The sequence below is a fragment of the Globicephala melas genome, chromosome 2, assembly GCF_963455315.2.
Source record: "Globicephala melas chromosome 2, mGloMel1.2, whole genome shotgun sequence".
NCBI classification, from domain to species: domain Eukaryota; kingdom Metazoa; phylum Chordata; class Mammalia; order Artiodactyla; family Delphinidae; genus Globicephala; species Globicephala melas.
Window position 1 is genome coordinate 116,643,089 of NC_083315.2, and position 15,603 is coordinate 116,658,691.

The 15,603-nt window shown below is 37.0% G+C and overlaps 1 protein-coding gene across 1 annotated transcript in view; it reads left to right on the top strand.

The window, feature by feature from the left end:
• The window catches only part of TTC6 (tetratricopeptide repeat domain 6), a 195,040-nt gene that overhangs the window by 58,266 nt on the left and 121,171 nt on the right, over positions 1-15,603 (top strand). Inside the window, exons 2-4 of the mRNA XM_060293608.1 lie at positions 2,817-2,909; positions 7,777-7,986; positions 13,560-13,693. Coding sequence (XP_060149591.1) covers positions 2,817-2,909; positions 7,777-7,986; positions 13,560-13,693 — 437 coding nt within the window. The remainder of the gene's footprint in view (positions 1-2,816; positions 2,910-7,776; positions 7,987-13,559; positions 13,694-15,603) is intronic.

A 15,603-nucleotide genomic window follows, 5' to 3' on the forward strand; every position in this document is an offset into this window, starting at 1 on the left:
TTGTGATCTCATTTGTGTATACTTCATATCTATACAAATTATAAATCTCAAAATATATCATTTTTAATTTAAACAGTCTGTTATATTTTCAAAAACTTCAAAAAGGGAAAAAGTCTTTTTTATTTACCCACTTTTAAAATCATTTTATCATTTATTTTCATTGTGTGCATTCAAGTTTTACTCCTTCTGCTTGAAGAATTTCCTTTAACATTTTTGTAGGGCAAGTTTGATGGCAATAAATTTTTCACCTCGTGTTTGCTACAAAAGTATTTCACCTTCAGTTTTAAAAGATATTTTTTCTGGATATGGTATTCTATGTGGACAGTTGTTTTCTTTCAGTACAGGTACTCTAAATATGTTGCTTTATTGTCTTCTGTCTTGCACTGTTCTGACACGAAACCTGCAGTATTAATTTGTGGTAATTAGTTGCCAGTAATTCTTTATGTCTTTGTACTTATTGTTTCTCTGGATGCTACTAAGATTTTTTCCTGTATTACTGTTGTTTTTTTCTTTTCATTTTCATTATAATGTGCTTGGTGCAGTGTTCTTTGTGTGTTTTTGCTTGTGGTTCATGGAGCTTTTTGCACCAGGGGTTTATAGTTGTTATCAAATTTAGAAAAATGTTGGCTATTTTTTGTACAAATATTTTCTGCTCTCTTCACACCCTCCTTTCTGTGACTCTAATTCAATATATGTCAGTTTGACTGTTAATTTTGTTTCAATTTTTATTTCTCTAGGTGATTTATTTTGTATGGTTTCTATTGCTATGTCTTTAAATGATCTTTTCTTCTGCAGTGTTTTCTCTGATATTTATACCACTCAGTGAAATTTTTATTTCACATAGTGGACATTTTATCTGGACATTCCATTTGATTCTGTTTTTTATCTTACGTTTGCTCCTCATTATGTTTACATCTTTGAAATTTATAATATTTATGTTAGAAGTTTCAAGATCCTTATTTCTTAATTCCAATGTCTCTGCTATTTCTGGGTCCTTTTCTGTTTTTTTCTTCTGGTTATGTGTTACATACTCATGCCTCTTCATATGACTAGTAACTTTGATTAGGTGCTGAACATTGCGAATTTTACATTGTAGAGTACTGGATTTTGTTGTCTTCCTTTACAAAGGGTCAGAGTTTGTTCTGTTAGGCAGTTAAGCTACTTGAAGATCAGCTTGATCTTTTTAAGTATTATTTTAAAGTATTGTCAATGTCCAGAGAAGCTATTACTCTAGGACTAATGTATGATCCATCTGAGGTTTGTAATGAATGTATTGGGTTGGCCAAAAAGTTCATTCGGTTTTTTCCATAAGATCTTATGGAAAAACCCAAACAAACTTCTTGGCCAACCCAATACCATGTATTAAGAATGTCTGGTGGGAGAGCTAATGACTCCTAGCACTGTGTGAGCTCTGGGAATTGTGGCTTCGGCTCTTTGGTAATTGCTTTTTTTCCCCCGGCAGTTTTTCTTTGTCTGACCTCATGGGTTTTGCCATTGTACAAGCAGATTGGTGTTCAGCCAAAGACTCAAGGATTCTATGCAGATTTCTGGAGCTCTTTCTCTATGCAGCTCCCTCCTCCCCATAATGTGCCCTACAAATTCTACCCTCTTTGTCTTTTCCTTACTCTAATTTCTGTCTCTTTAACTCAGTGAGATACCTGTGCTCTGTGTGATTTCTCTCTCCTTGTGCTGTGGTCTGGAAACTGTGTAAGGCAGAAATCTGGGGTGATTTAGCTCTTAGCCTTTTTTTGTTTCCATTCTCTTAGTCATTATAGTCTTGCACTGCCTGTTGTCCAACCCTAAAAGAGTTGTCCTTATATTTTGTCTAGTTTTATTGTTATTTTTGACAAGTGAGCAGAAGTAGAAGCTAGTAACCTCAGTTGAATCTTTTTAATTAAGCAAAGTTAGAAAAGCAGTATTTTAAAGTACAAGGAATGCTTATATTTTGCTACTGACATTACTAAAAGGCTAGAGGAGAAAGGGACCTTGAAAAGTCATGAGCATCCATTTTAAGGATGATAAAACTGAGGTAAAGGGAAGCAAGATAACTTGCCTGTTGCTGTCTGGTCTGTGACATTACAATTTGGGCAGGAGCTGGGTCTCTCTATTCCTGTTCATTGTTGGACACTGTAGTGCACTATCTTTTTACCACTGCAACTGAGTTGAGGATATATCATAGCAATTAGCATTAGTAATGATAAAAATGACACTAACAGTTCTATCCATTAACATTTTTAAAAAATATTTATTTGGGTGCGCCGGGTCTAGTTGTGGCATGCAGTTTCTTGCCGCGTGCGGGATCTTCGTTTTGGTGTGTGGCATCTTTAGTTGTGGCATGTGGGCTCCTTTAGTTGTGGCATGCAGGCTTTTAGTTGTGGCATGTGGGATCTAGTTCCCTGACCAGGGATCGAACCCAGGCCCCCTGCACTGGGAGCATGGAGTCTTAACCACTGGACCACCAGGGAAGTCCCCTCCATTAACATTTAAAGTATATTTATATTCCTTCTCGCTCTTGGGTAGATTAAATTTTACTTTAGATTTTATCTTTCTTGCACAGCCATTTAAAAGCAGTATTTTGTGGTATCTGATTTAATATTACCTAATTGTCTTATTAAATCTGATGATATATCTATAGAGCCCAGTAATTTAAAAAGTCTTAAAATTGGAACAATAGGCACAATATTTTTATTGTATCTTTTGTTCTATATTTCTCATTTACTGCATCATATTGACTAGCATTTTACTGCATTGAAGAATATGTCTCAGTGATTTTTAAAATTGACATTATTTTAATTGTTTTCTTTTTCTCCTTCAAGGATATTTCTTTAATGGGAAAAGTGTACTGGCCAAAAACACTGCAAGTGCAAGCAGGGCAAGGACTGCAGGTAAGTATTAAGGAACCTCAAATGGTAAAGTCTTTAATAAAAAATCCTCCTTGCCCATATTGAAGTAATAGTCTGCTTCTGTTGCTTGAATGTTTATCTAGAGAGTTAAAAAGATTCTCCTCTGACTTATTTTAGAGGCGTGTTTAACTGTAAGCACATCTAATCTAATACCACATTGAGAGTCTTGGCTACTGTGGCTCACCATTGCTGCCTATCATAGACCTTCGGAGCTAAGGCCCAAAACTCATTTCAGAAGGAAAAGATTTTAACAATTCTTCTCGTCTAAAGACATTTAGATCTAGAAGGTAGCTGGAGAATTAATTAAAAATTATTAGCTTCTAAGAAAGCATCACCTTATTCTTTATTTACCTAGAAGAATTGTGAAAAGCAATTGACAAGGGGCATATTTTGTAGAGAAATATGGACACTTGGTGACAGAAGTTTGTTTCAGAAATAGAACTTCCTTTTCATCCATCATTGGCAAAATACTTATGGGATTCAAAGCAATCTGGAACACATTCCTTGTGAATGGGAAGTGCCTCCCTGTGCGTAGAAATCCACATTTACATAAAACAAATGATGGCACGATGATCCTTCTTTTACAAAGGATTTGTAAAATGGTATCATTAAATAACAAGCTCCTTTATTTCCTGAAAATATGATTCCACACACATAAAAATTCAGATCACAATTCAGTTTTAGGATAATATATCATGTTTAGAAAATGTATTGAATCTTTTCTTTTCACAAAAATCATGGATCCTGTAATGTTAGAGTTGCTACAAATGGTTGACTACTAGAGTTTGAGATGCTTCTGGGTTGAGATCATGTATTTTTCTCCTCTGTATTCTCATCATCTGTCTCAAGACCCAGGATATATGGTACAATATGTGGATAAATCAATTTTGAAGCCTTACCACATATGCTATGGGCTTAAAACTGATATCTAGGGTAGCTGCCTCTAGGTGACACCATTTACAGGTAGATATCAAAACCTCTGAACTGTAAGTTTCTAATAGGTATAGTAAACTGATAATACAAGATCAGTTAGGTTCAGAAAAATAGAAATCTTCATTACTAGGATAAACTTGACTTAATACCATTCACTGAATATTCATATGAAGTATTAAGAAAAGATTATTCCATTTTGAAGGAAACTATGAAAAGGCCAATTATCAGATACCTAGCTTATACATCATCTTGATTATTTAGAATAAACATTTAAGCAAAAATATTAATTGCTTTGTAATTCTGTAGGAACCATACCCTCAGCTTTGACATTTACAAGCAATTACTGGACCTCTTCTGGTCACTGGCTTTTTAAGAGGAAGCTTCCCACTTCCGTACATGTATAATACTTTTTAAGCTGATACCTGGCCATGGTAAAAAAGCTCCTCTGTGGTATCTTTAATTCCAAACACATTTTTTGGGTACCTGCTCTGTGCCAGAGAACAGAACTCTATCTGTTCATTGTACCTATCCCTTAGATGCTTCCTGGACTGAGATTGGTCTGTGCAGCACTGGCCAGCAAGCACCCATCTGGAGAGGGCCTGCTCTTTCTAAGTGGTACCAGGCACCCTACCGTTACAGCATGGCAGCCTCAGCTGTGAGCATCTCAGTGCCACAGGCCAGAGTGCTCTTAGTTCTTTGATGTAATTTATTTTCTTTTAAAAAAGAAAAACATTCTTTTTTTAAAAAAAAAAAACATTTAAAAACATGTTTTTCTTTTAAAAAAGAAAAACATTCTTTTTTAAAAAAAAAAACATTTAAAAACATTCTTAATACAATATCTTTCCAAGTACCCACCATTTTAAATCTAATTGTTTTTGAATCACCATGGAGAATGATTTCCTCTCATACTTACCAAAAAAATCAAGGAATTCATTCATTCCTTTTCCTGTGATGTGGTGAGCATTGTTTTAGACATGGTTGATACAAAGATAGAAAATACAGCTCTTGCACTTGAGGAACTCATTGTATAGAGTAGGCCAGTATATAAAGAGACAAAGTACAATACTGTTTAATAAATATTCTAAATAGAGACTAATTACATAGTAGAGAAAAAATGTATATAATTTCCTTTCATTCATTCACAAATAATTGCACAAGTTCTACAATGTTCTAAGTGCTTGAGGTATAAAAGACAGATGAGACACAATTTCTTTCTTAAGAAATTCTCAAACTTGAAGGTTTTGAAGTACTCAAAATTTTTGGTCTCAGGATGGCTTTAAACCCTTAAAAAATATTTTAAGGACCCAAAGGAGTTTTTGTTTGTGTGGATTCAATCAACCAATATTTACCATACTAGAAACTGAAACTGAGAAAAACAGAAATTATTTATTCATTCATTTAAAATAATAACCAGCCTGTTACGCATTAACATAAAACATATTTTTAGGAAAAGATAATGTGCAAAACAAAACAATTCAGTGAGAAGAGTAGGATTGTCTCACACTTTTTGCAAATGTCTTTAATATCAGGTTTAATAGAGAGCTAGATTCTCATATCTGCTTTTGCATTCAATTTGTTGTATGTGTTCTTTTGGTTGAAGTATATTAAGTAAGTCTAGTCTGATACAGATTAGAAGGGACTCATTTTAATAACCTTTTTTTTACATAGTTATGGATGGTCGTCTTTGTTAATACACCAAAACTCCACAAGTGATAGTTTCTTAAAGATTAGTTGCAGTGGAGAATCTGAAACCAGATAAATGAACTTATTGTGCATCATTACTTTAAAATTAATTGATCTACCTTGCTCCTTGAACAGACCTTTAACCCCCTGCATGATTTTGTACCTCATGTGTTAATTACTTGAAAAGTATTGACTCACTGTTTTACTCCTCAGTACTTTTTCATCATCAATGTAAATGTCAACACAGTGAAAAAGGAAAATAAGCCTTAATATTGTTATGAAAATAGTTCTGACATTGTAGATTCCCTGAAAGGGCCTAAACTGTCAGGAGTCTGTGGAGCACATTTTGAGAACCAGTCATCTACTGTGTGGGCTAAAAAAAGGGTAAGAGAGTACAATTTGGATTCAGGTTGTTTAGGTTCAAACACTGTCCTGCTACTTAGTCTCAGTATGACCTTGGGCAGGTTACTTAACTAAGCCTCAGTTTCTTCATCCATAAAATGGGATTACAAAGAGTTCCTCTACTTCATGGAGTAGTGGTGAAGATTAAAATTAAATGAGATAATGCTCATATATGTTGACAATTATAGTGATGATTACTTAGACAGATGTAATATAGTGTGATATATGCTAAAATAGAGCAGGCCACAGGGTAGTGATAAGATCACTAATGGCTTTCTGGGTAGGCAAGGCTGGCAGAGTTCTGAGAGGGTCAGTTGAAGCTGGAGGATTACCCTTTCCCTCTCAAGTTTTTGAAGGGTGGAACCTTCATCTCTTCAGTCTCCCCAGCTAGACCCTGGTAGAGTGTGTTGAGGAAGCCAGGAGCAGACGGGGTCAAAAGAAAGGGAGTGATGAACAGTTCCAAAAGCTATGGAACATAAAATGAATGAGTTTGTCATAGGTAGACAATATAGGCTCATAACACATGTTACCCTTGTGTAGCTATTCTGCCATTTTATGGAAGGACTTTTTTTAACCCCTTTTTTACCAATGAGGAAAATGAGACTAAAAAGGGTTTAAAGTAACTTGACCAAGATTACACATCTATTGATAAGACACATCCAGGATTTGTATTAAGTCCTGTCTAGTTACAAAGCTCTTACTCTTTCCCCAGCACCATTGAGTAGCTTTATAAAAACACGAGCTCTAGATTAAAGTTATGTTTTACAAAAGTATATTTCTTGGTTTAGCCATGCTTTCCTACATAATAAAGAAACTTAAATAGTATTTGGAACTACTATATGCCATCTTTACCCTTTATTTTACTTATTAGCAAATGAGTGTGCCAGAGAGCAAAGTGATACAATTGCATTTTCAAGTCATTCTATAAAATTCAGATTCTGTGTAAATCAGACTGGTTTTCTCATCTCTTAATTTGAGGCAGTGCTCATAATCCCAAATAATCTTGGTTTAAAATTGGGTACTACCCAAAATATGTCTATAAAGATACTTTCTTAAAGACTTGGTGAGATGCACATTAAGTCAGTGAGACTTTTTTTTTTTTTTTTTTTGCGGTACGCGGGCCTCTCACTCTTGTGAGATGCTCCTCTCCCATTGCTGAGCACAGGCTCCAGATGCGCAGGCTCAGCGGCCATGGCTCATGGGCCCAGCCTCTCCGCGGCATGTGGGATTTTCCCGGACCGGGGCACAAACCCGTGTCCCCTGCATCGGCAGGCGGACTCTCAACCACTGTGCCACCAGGGGCGCCCGTCAGTGAGACCTTTTTAAGAAACACAAAACAGGTGTAGGAGTGATATTTTGTGAGAATTTTTCATTAGGGCTTGGCACAGAGCTGGGGTGTCTGGGTGGTCTTCTTGGGGCTTCTGTGTCAACTCTTCTCTGAGGGACTGAAGCCATGCTTCTGGAAGAGCATTTGGCTAGGAGGCATCTCATTGCTTAGGACCAAAGAACCTCAGGTTGGGCAGAGGTCATATATTTCAGTGGGCCTTGATTCTGTGTGAGTGTGGGTGAGAATCAGGGTAAGAATGGAGTCTTGTTATTTCCTTAGAGTTGTTGCATAATACAGGGGGGTAGCAGTATTTTCTGAGACAAGGGCCAAGGAAAATAATTTGCCATGCTTCATGTTTTTCTTAAGTCAATTTGAGTTTCTTTTTCTAAATCTTCACTTACTACCTCCGCTTAATTTCAGTCACGCATTTTCATAGTCATTTGTTGTCAGATAGAAAACATTGCATAACTTAAAACTTTGGAAGGACCAATAAAAAGAGCGTATTTGTACATTTACATTTCCCAACAGAATGTGCTTGAGAAGCTTCCTGAAGCTGTATCAAGTACTTTCCAGATTGAACAAGAGGACGTATCGGAACGGGGAGTCTCAGATGCAGAAAGCATATTATTTAAGCCTCAGGAAACTTTGGAAGTTCAGTCAGCAGATGAATCAAGTACACCTTTGGAAGGTGAACAGCCCACTGGTGATTCAAAAACAACTAAGCGGCTGTCTCTAAAGGTAAAACACTACTTATGTTGGAAACAGAGTTATGAGAGATGAGGATGTGTAGGTGTGAAAATATGGCCCAGAAAGGGCCAAGGCCTGTGGGAGGGTTCACCCTGAAAAAAGGGCCTTATATGTGAAAGCTGCTCATTTGGGAAAAGGGGACTTCTGTTTTCTCAGAGCTTTTAGTCTCAAACCTAATTGCAACTCTGGGGAGAGAATAAAGATTTTTAAGGAGTGAGGGAACCTCAGGGCTTTCAGAAATTGACCAAGACTCTTCCTGTTACCATCTTGAAAGAGTCAGGAACCTGTAGCCCAGGGACCTGGACTGGGTGAACTTTGTAGCCTTTGCCCCATTTAGGTTTATCCTACTCCCTGAGCTTTTTCGTACTGTGAGAATTTTATTTTATTTATAATTTTATTCCACTTTATTTATGCATAATTTTCATAATTTTACCATATTTGTATATTGCCTTACTATTATTTACTTAGTACATTTCTTCAATTTGAGTCACTTTTTGACTTGAATAAATGAGTTTATTTAAAAATAGATATATTATTATTAGGATTTTTTAAAAAGCCACTTTTTCCTGAACCACAGCTTACTATCTTGGTATTATCTCCAGCAGCCTATTCTGACAGATCTAGATGGATACCCCTTCTTGCATAAACAACTTTTCTAGTCAGTCCCTCTCCTTCTGGGTTTCCCTCTCCCCACCAATGACCATGATCCTACTACTGTGCTTCGCCCAAGTGAACTAGCCATTAACAGTTCTTCAACTTTTGCCCCAAAATCCCAACTCTGAAACCTTAGATTTATCCATGACCTTATTGTTTTCTTGCCTCTCACAAAATAATCAGCCTCCAAGGCCTAGATTCCTCCTAAATATTGTTGCTTATAATTTTTTTCTTCATTTTACAGTTGACCTTATGTCTGGATTAGTACAGTTGCCTCCTGGTTTTTATTCATTTCTCAAGTCCTACTTTCTTAGGTTCATCCTGCATGACACTAGCATACGGATCTTCCTGCAATAATAGATCATAAGGAAGATCCACAAGTAACAGGTGACACCACTGCTGTCGGGGGAAGGGACTTAGGCTGTGATTGGTGAATGACTTCATCAGAAGTCATGCTGTCTTCCTAAAGCTCACATTTGGGGTATGAAGTGAAGCTTGCCAAGGCTGAGTAACCCCACTCATTGCTAACTACTGCAGGTGCAGCCTGTGTGTTAGGCTGACACCTTCTAGGTGTGGAGAACTTAGAAGGCATCTTTTAAAACAATGGCATCTTGAAAGAGTGTTAGGTTTGTGGGCACAGGTAGTGTTTTTATCTGTTCTCCTACCTGAGCATTGGGACTTTGGAAATAAAATGAGGGGCAGATGGTTAGCTACTAAATGTGTCAAAGAAGGAAATGGATTTTCTGGACAGTGATTTAACCACAATGGCCTGTCAGGAATTTGAATCCCTCATTGAAAAAGTCCCATAGTGTTCATTCTTTTGGTTTGCTGTGGCTGATATTAAATATTATTAAGAAATATGCAAAATTATTTTTTTTCGCTAAAAACAGTCATTTCCTAAGGTAACTAGAATTTATTGAGTGCTTACCACGTTTCAGCCACTTTGCTAAGTATTTTACATATGTTATCTTTTTTTTCCCCCTGATAACAGCCCTATTATTACTTTCATTTTATAGTTAAAAAACATGAGTCATGAAGAAGATAACGAATTTGCACAGGTACAACCGTATGGCTAAGTTGTAGAGTCAGGACTTGAACTGAGGCGGTCTAATTCTGGATCCTTCACTCTTTGCCGCTTTGCAGCACTGCCCTTTTATAACAACAATGAACAGGTATCTGGTTAAGTACAAGACTCACAGTGGCAAAAATGACTATGGATGGAGTGTTCCTCACTTAACTAGGGGGAATGGTTTGATGAGAGAGACTTAGAGAACAGATTAAGAGGATTCTAAACTGAAACCAGAAGTGTTTCAAAAGGAGGAGAAGAGAATGTCTGATAAGACTTTATGGTTTATAGTTGTGGGATATTGTGGGACACATCAGAAATGCCAGAGAAAATAGTGCTGGAAGTTTTCTGACTCATCCCACCAAATCTTCACCTTGGATTTCTTTTATTTGTGGTAACATCTCAAGATCAGTCATTATCCGTGAGTTTTACCCTGTTTGGACATTTGAGGCCATAACATTAGTCTCTAGCATCTCTGGCACAGGAATGAGGAACAGTATACTCCAGCAAGCCAGGACAGACTGGGGGGACAAGAAAACTTCTTCTGACATCGCTCAGAGAAGTGTCACAGAGGTGTGATAAAGGAGAAATGCAGGACTTTCACTGCTCAGATACATGCCAGACAGTCTCATTCAGCAAAAAAAGTAGAGAATTTAATCAGTTGTTACTTTATTGACCATTTCTATCCTTAGAAGCTCATTAGTATGATAAAGGTTATTAGGTCTCTGGTCTAAGTCATGACCAACAAAAGGAGAAATTAGATAATAGCGACTCTGTGAAGAAATGACTGACAGAAGAACTGATGAGAGGATTGTTGAGCATTTTAGGAGGGAAAAAGTCTGTAAAAAAAATATATAGCTAGCACATGTCCTGAGATTCTAAGTAGAAGGAAGTTTCAGAGATGTGGGATACCCCCCCCAACCCTGCAAATTTTCATGAAACAATTTTGAGTGATCTATTGCATTCAGAGTTTTAAAAGTATACAGAAGATGAAAGAAGAAACACATATCCATAGATAAACATAAAAGTGGCATGTGGCTATAACAATTATATCAGGAGAGCTAAGATCCAAAATGGGTTGAGGCCTGTGAATAATGCTCAGAATAAGAAAGTATTTTTTGGTGTTAGTTTTGGAGCAAAGAGAGAAAAAAGGAAGGATAACCCTGTCATTATGGATGAATAGTGTGATGACAACGGATGACAGAATGGTCTTAATTTATTTTTGGAGAAAGGTTGAGGTTTTAAATAAACAGAACTATGACAAAGAGAAAGGGAAGCTGATCAAATGGTACTTTGCTTCTCTTAAATCTGACAAGGAGGATGATCCTTAGTTTAGAAAGAAGAGAAAAGAATTGAAAAAAGAAACTTGAAGCCCGAGATTGGTAAAAGATTTTAAGAGTTAACTTAGATATCTGATCCTGTTGGCTCAGATAGATAGGTTTAAGCCTGCTGTGCCCCTGTCAGCAGCGGCTTTGAGGAGCTGCTGCCATGGGAGAGGTGCTAGGAGCCTGGAGACTGGCAACTGCAAATCTGAGTTGGCTTTTTTTTTTTTTTTTGCGATACGCAGGCCTCTCACCGTTGTGGCCTCTCCCGTTGCGGAGCACAGGCTCCGGACGCGCAGGCCCAGCGGCCATGGCTCACGGGCCCAGCCGCTCCGCGGCATGTGGGATCTTCCCGGACCGGGGCACGAGCCCACGTCCCCTGCATCGGCAGGCAGACTCTCAACCACTGCGCCACCAGGGAAGCCCTGCAAATCTGAGTTTTATTTTTTCTTGTAAGAGTAAGAGTTATGGTTTCTGTAATGTGTGCACTGACCTTGGACAAAACTCTGGAATGATTAAATGAATCATTAAAATAATTGTGTTTGAACCCTTATAAAAGGAAGGAGTAATCACCTGGAGCCAGCATGGGTTCCCTAAGGGCAAGCCATGGAAGACCAACCTTATTATTTATTTACTTTTTTGAGAATTACTAGAACGAACATAAGAAGAGTGTCAGACCTGGGGGTCAACACATGAGTATCATGGGGAAGAGCCTGGCATACCAGAAAACTTAATAAATATTAGTTATTGTTATTATCTTTTGAATTTCAGCAATCCATTTATGAAAGCCTCCTGATGACAGTTTTGTAGACAAGACTACAATCGGGTGAACTGCCAGGGGGATTTATAACTAGTTATGCAAAGGACAATTAGTCATGAAAGTCCCTAGTGGACTGTTATAGGGCTGTGTCCAATTCAGCTTATTTTCTGATAATTTGGTTGAGAATATGGAAGATTTACTGATTGGATTTGCAGGTAATGTCCAAAATGTGACTGGTAAGATTTGCTTGGTCAGACCTCAGATGAAATTTAATTGGGATAAATGTATGTATGGTTCTTTCTTTGGTTCCACAAACTAAGTGCACAGATATGGGATGGCATGACTTAGAGCAAATGTGGACAAGACTTCACGGTTTTAAGTTATAATTTAGGTTTGTGATAGGAAGATATGTGCAATCATAATTTGCATTGATTGATGATTACCATAAAAGAGGATCATCTTTCTCCTGGTGGATCTGATCACATCACACCTCAAATATTGTGTTCAGATCTGGGTGTCCAACCCCAGGAGAGACACTGACAAATTGGAGACTGGAAGAGAGTGCTCAGGATGACAAGAGTATTTCAAAACCATGTCATGTAAGGTAGAGTTGAAAGGACTGGGGATGCTTATGTGGGGGAAAAGAGCGCCCAGGGGAGTCAACTGTATTCGAATATTTGTCTGTCAAATGGAAGAGAACCAGATCATTCCTGTATGATCCTGATGTTTGAATTGAGACTGGTGGATGAAAGTTGTTAGGCTCAGTAATAAACAAACAAAAATTCTAACAACTGGAAAGATTTCAAAGAGAAAGTGGCTACCTTTGGATTTATCCAGGTCCTCTGTTTCTGATCATGTTCAAGTCGGGATGGATGGCCTTTGGTGGAGATAATATAGAGGAAATTCAGACATGAACTGGATGGTGAGACGGAATACTCATACTCTGAGCTTTCCTTATTCATCATCACTTCCTTACCGAAGACATTGCAATAGCTCTCTGCTTACAGCTGCATCGAGCCCAAACCCTCTACCTAATTTAGAAGAACCTCCCTTTATCTGGCCTCCTTCTGTTTACTCAGTCATTCTCTGCTTTCCCCAAGGAACACCTCCCTGCTTTCTTCCTTAAATCTAGTCTCAAAAAAGGACAGAGCAACCCACAGAGAAAAATATCTTTGGATGAACTATTGCCATGAATTCTGCAAATTTCCTAAGGAATCTAGGAAAACAATACTCCTAATACCTATAATGATTAAAAGGCAATTATTTAAGAGACAAAAATGCATTTGGTTTTTCCCAAACAGTGGAAATAGAAAACAGTAAAGCTGTAAGAGGCATAAATTGGTAAACATTGTTCAAAATAGTTCTATAAAGCATTAAAGGTCATTTTGGCTTGTGCTTGCAACCAGCAGTTGTGCCAAACTTTAAGTAGCTAAAGGTAAGTTCTATTAGAAATACCAATCAAGGATAGTAGATTTATGGAGGGAAAAAAATCTTATATTTTTCTTTAATAGTTTTAAGGCAGTAAATAGAATATTATGAATAAATATGGTACTAATATTTTTATTGCTATGAAGGTGTATATGGTAGAATTTAGGAAAAAAATTTAGAAGAACATATCAACTCCACCTTTAGGATTTATATTCTGTTATAAAATACACATAGAAATTAGGAGTTTAAAAATACCATGCACCGTTAAATAGAGAGAAAGATCTAACGCTTGGCTACAGCTTTCCTTAATGGCGCATTTTATGTTTTTTCCAAGGTGAAATCATCAGAATTGTTGCAAATCAAAGGAAAAGAAGTTAAGCGAAGGCGGAAAAGTAAATTAGGAATTACAGAACAGAGACAAAGAAAGGTTTCCAAGCCCCTGTGTGATCAAAACCTACCTAAAAAAATGTAATTTCCTTAACTTTACAAATTTAAGTGTCTGAAGAGAAGTTATTCAGTAGTAGCATTGATACCTGAAAGTGTGTTTTTAAAGGAAAACTAAATGTTTCAGGAATTCGTGTCTGAGATCCAACTTAAACCTTCTCACAGGAAGAGTTGGTGGCAGATAGTACAGTTAGGGATATGTATGTTGTACTCCATACTTTTTTTTTTTTCTGGCCACGCCACGTGGCACGTGGGATCTTAGTTTCCTGACTGGGGATGGAACCCACGCCCCCTGCATTGGAAGTGTGGAGTCTTAACCACTGGACCCCCAGGGAAGTCCTCCACACTTCTTTCTACTCTTTTCTTTTTTTTTTTTTGACCAATATACTTAGTTTAATGACATAGCAATAGCTAGAATAAAAATATTAACATGTTAGATTTGATATTTTTGGTCACTGAAGTGCCTGATTTGGATTAACTGCTCATTATATTCGTTAATTTTGTTATGATAAAATAAAAGGCAACCCAGCACAAAATGTCCATAGGCCAGTCGATTTGGAAATTTAGACGGCCTTATTTTTCTCTGCTATCATTTCATGTTTCATTCCCATCCCCCACATATTTTCAATAGGGTTTCTTTTTACACAGGGGTGCAACCATAATTCTGAATAATACTGTGTAAATGCAGTTTAGGTTTATGGTCTATCTTTTGCCAGTCATCTTGTTGAAACTTATTTTCTCCTTATTTTTCCACTAGGTTTTTATGGGTTGGTTTATTCTAGATTCTTCTTCATTTAACTCTTTATGGGGGCTTCAAGAAGCTTTAATTATTAGCTTTTGTTGTTGCTTAGGGCACTGAAAAGTGTGCAGGACATGGAAGGCAACCTTTTTATGGCCAGCCTAAACTTTGTAAATGGATATGACTCACAATTTAGTAGCTGAGAGTAGACTCATGGGAAAAGAATGCCAAAGTTTATGAAAGAGTCAAATTGGCATTTAAGTGACCCTGTACATGCCATTGCTTATCTGCATTGCTTTAAGCTCATTTAGTTAGCAAGATTATGTATTAAAACAAATAGTGACAGCAGACAACAAGTATTTTACCTTCAATAAATAGTTACTGTCAGATTATCAATGAAGCAGAAACTTCTTGATTTTTTTTCCCTAAAAAACCTTGCATTTAGTGCATTAGGCAAAGTAGTGTGGCCACACACAGAGAGATTCTTTTCTTTTTTATGTCTTAGTGTTTCAAAGAATGACAAATAGTCCTGTTTAAGGAGAGTGTGCTATAAAAAACACACAGCCTTTCTTAAGCATGCCAAAAATATTTGTAGATCTTCTTGATATATATAGTACTGTGTTAATTCATTTACTGTGTTAATTCATTAAAACTGAAATCAGAAATCACCATTATAAAGAAATAAGAATGAGGTGCAGAGGAATAAAAATCTGATATTTAAAAAGTTTATATGATAAAAGAGAATTTTGGAAAATCTTTTATTCACTTCTCCTTTTTCTTAATCAATTTTTAACCTAGCTTTTCTCACCAGTGACTAGCTTCCAAAATTAAATTGTTTCCTTAGGAATTCAAGCCATCCCTTGAAAACACAGTGTTGTTTAGCTCAACCAAGGGAGATTCACTTGCAGATCTATATTATTAGAGTATGATGGGAACATAGGAATTCAGATTGGTTCTGATGCTTTTTTAAGGAAAAAAGAAAAATCTGTAGTGTAATCTCAAGAACATTCCACTAGCCAGGACCTGTCCCAGATAGAATGAAGATGTAGGTGAGCTTGACATCAGAACTCACCCTTTTTCTCATCCTCTTTTTCTTCCCAGTCCGTTCTTAGGAACCTTGAGTGCCTGGGGTCTTTGGCTTCCTGGAGACCCATTTTCACTCCCCGAGTTATGTCTCTTTGTCTCAGACATTTTC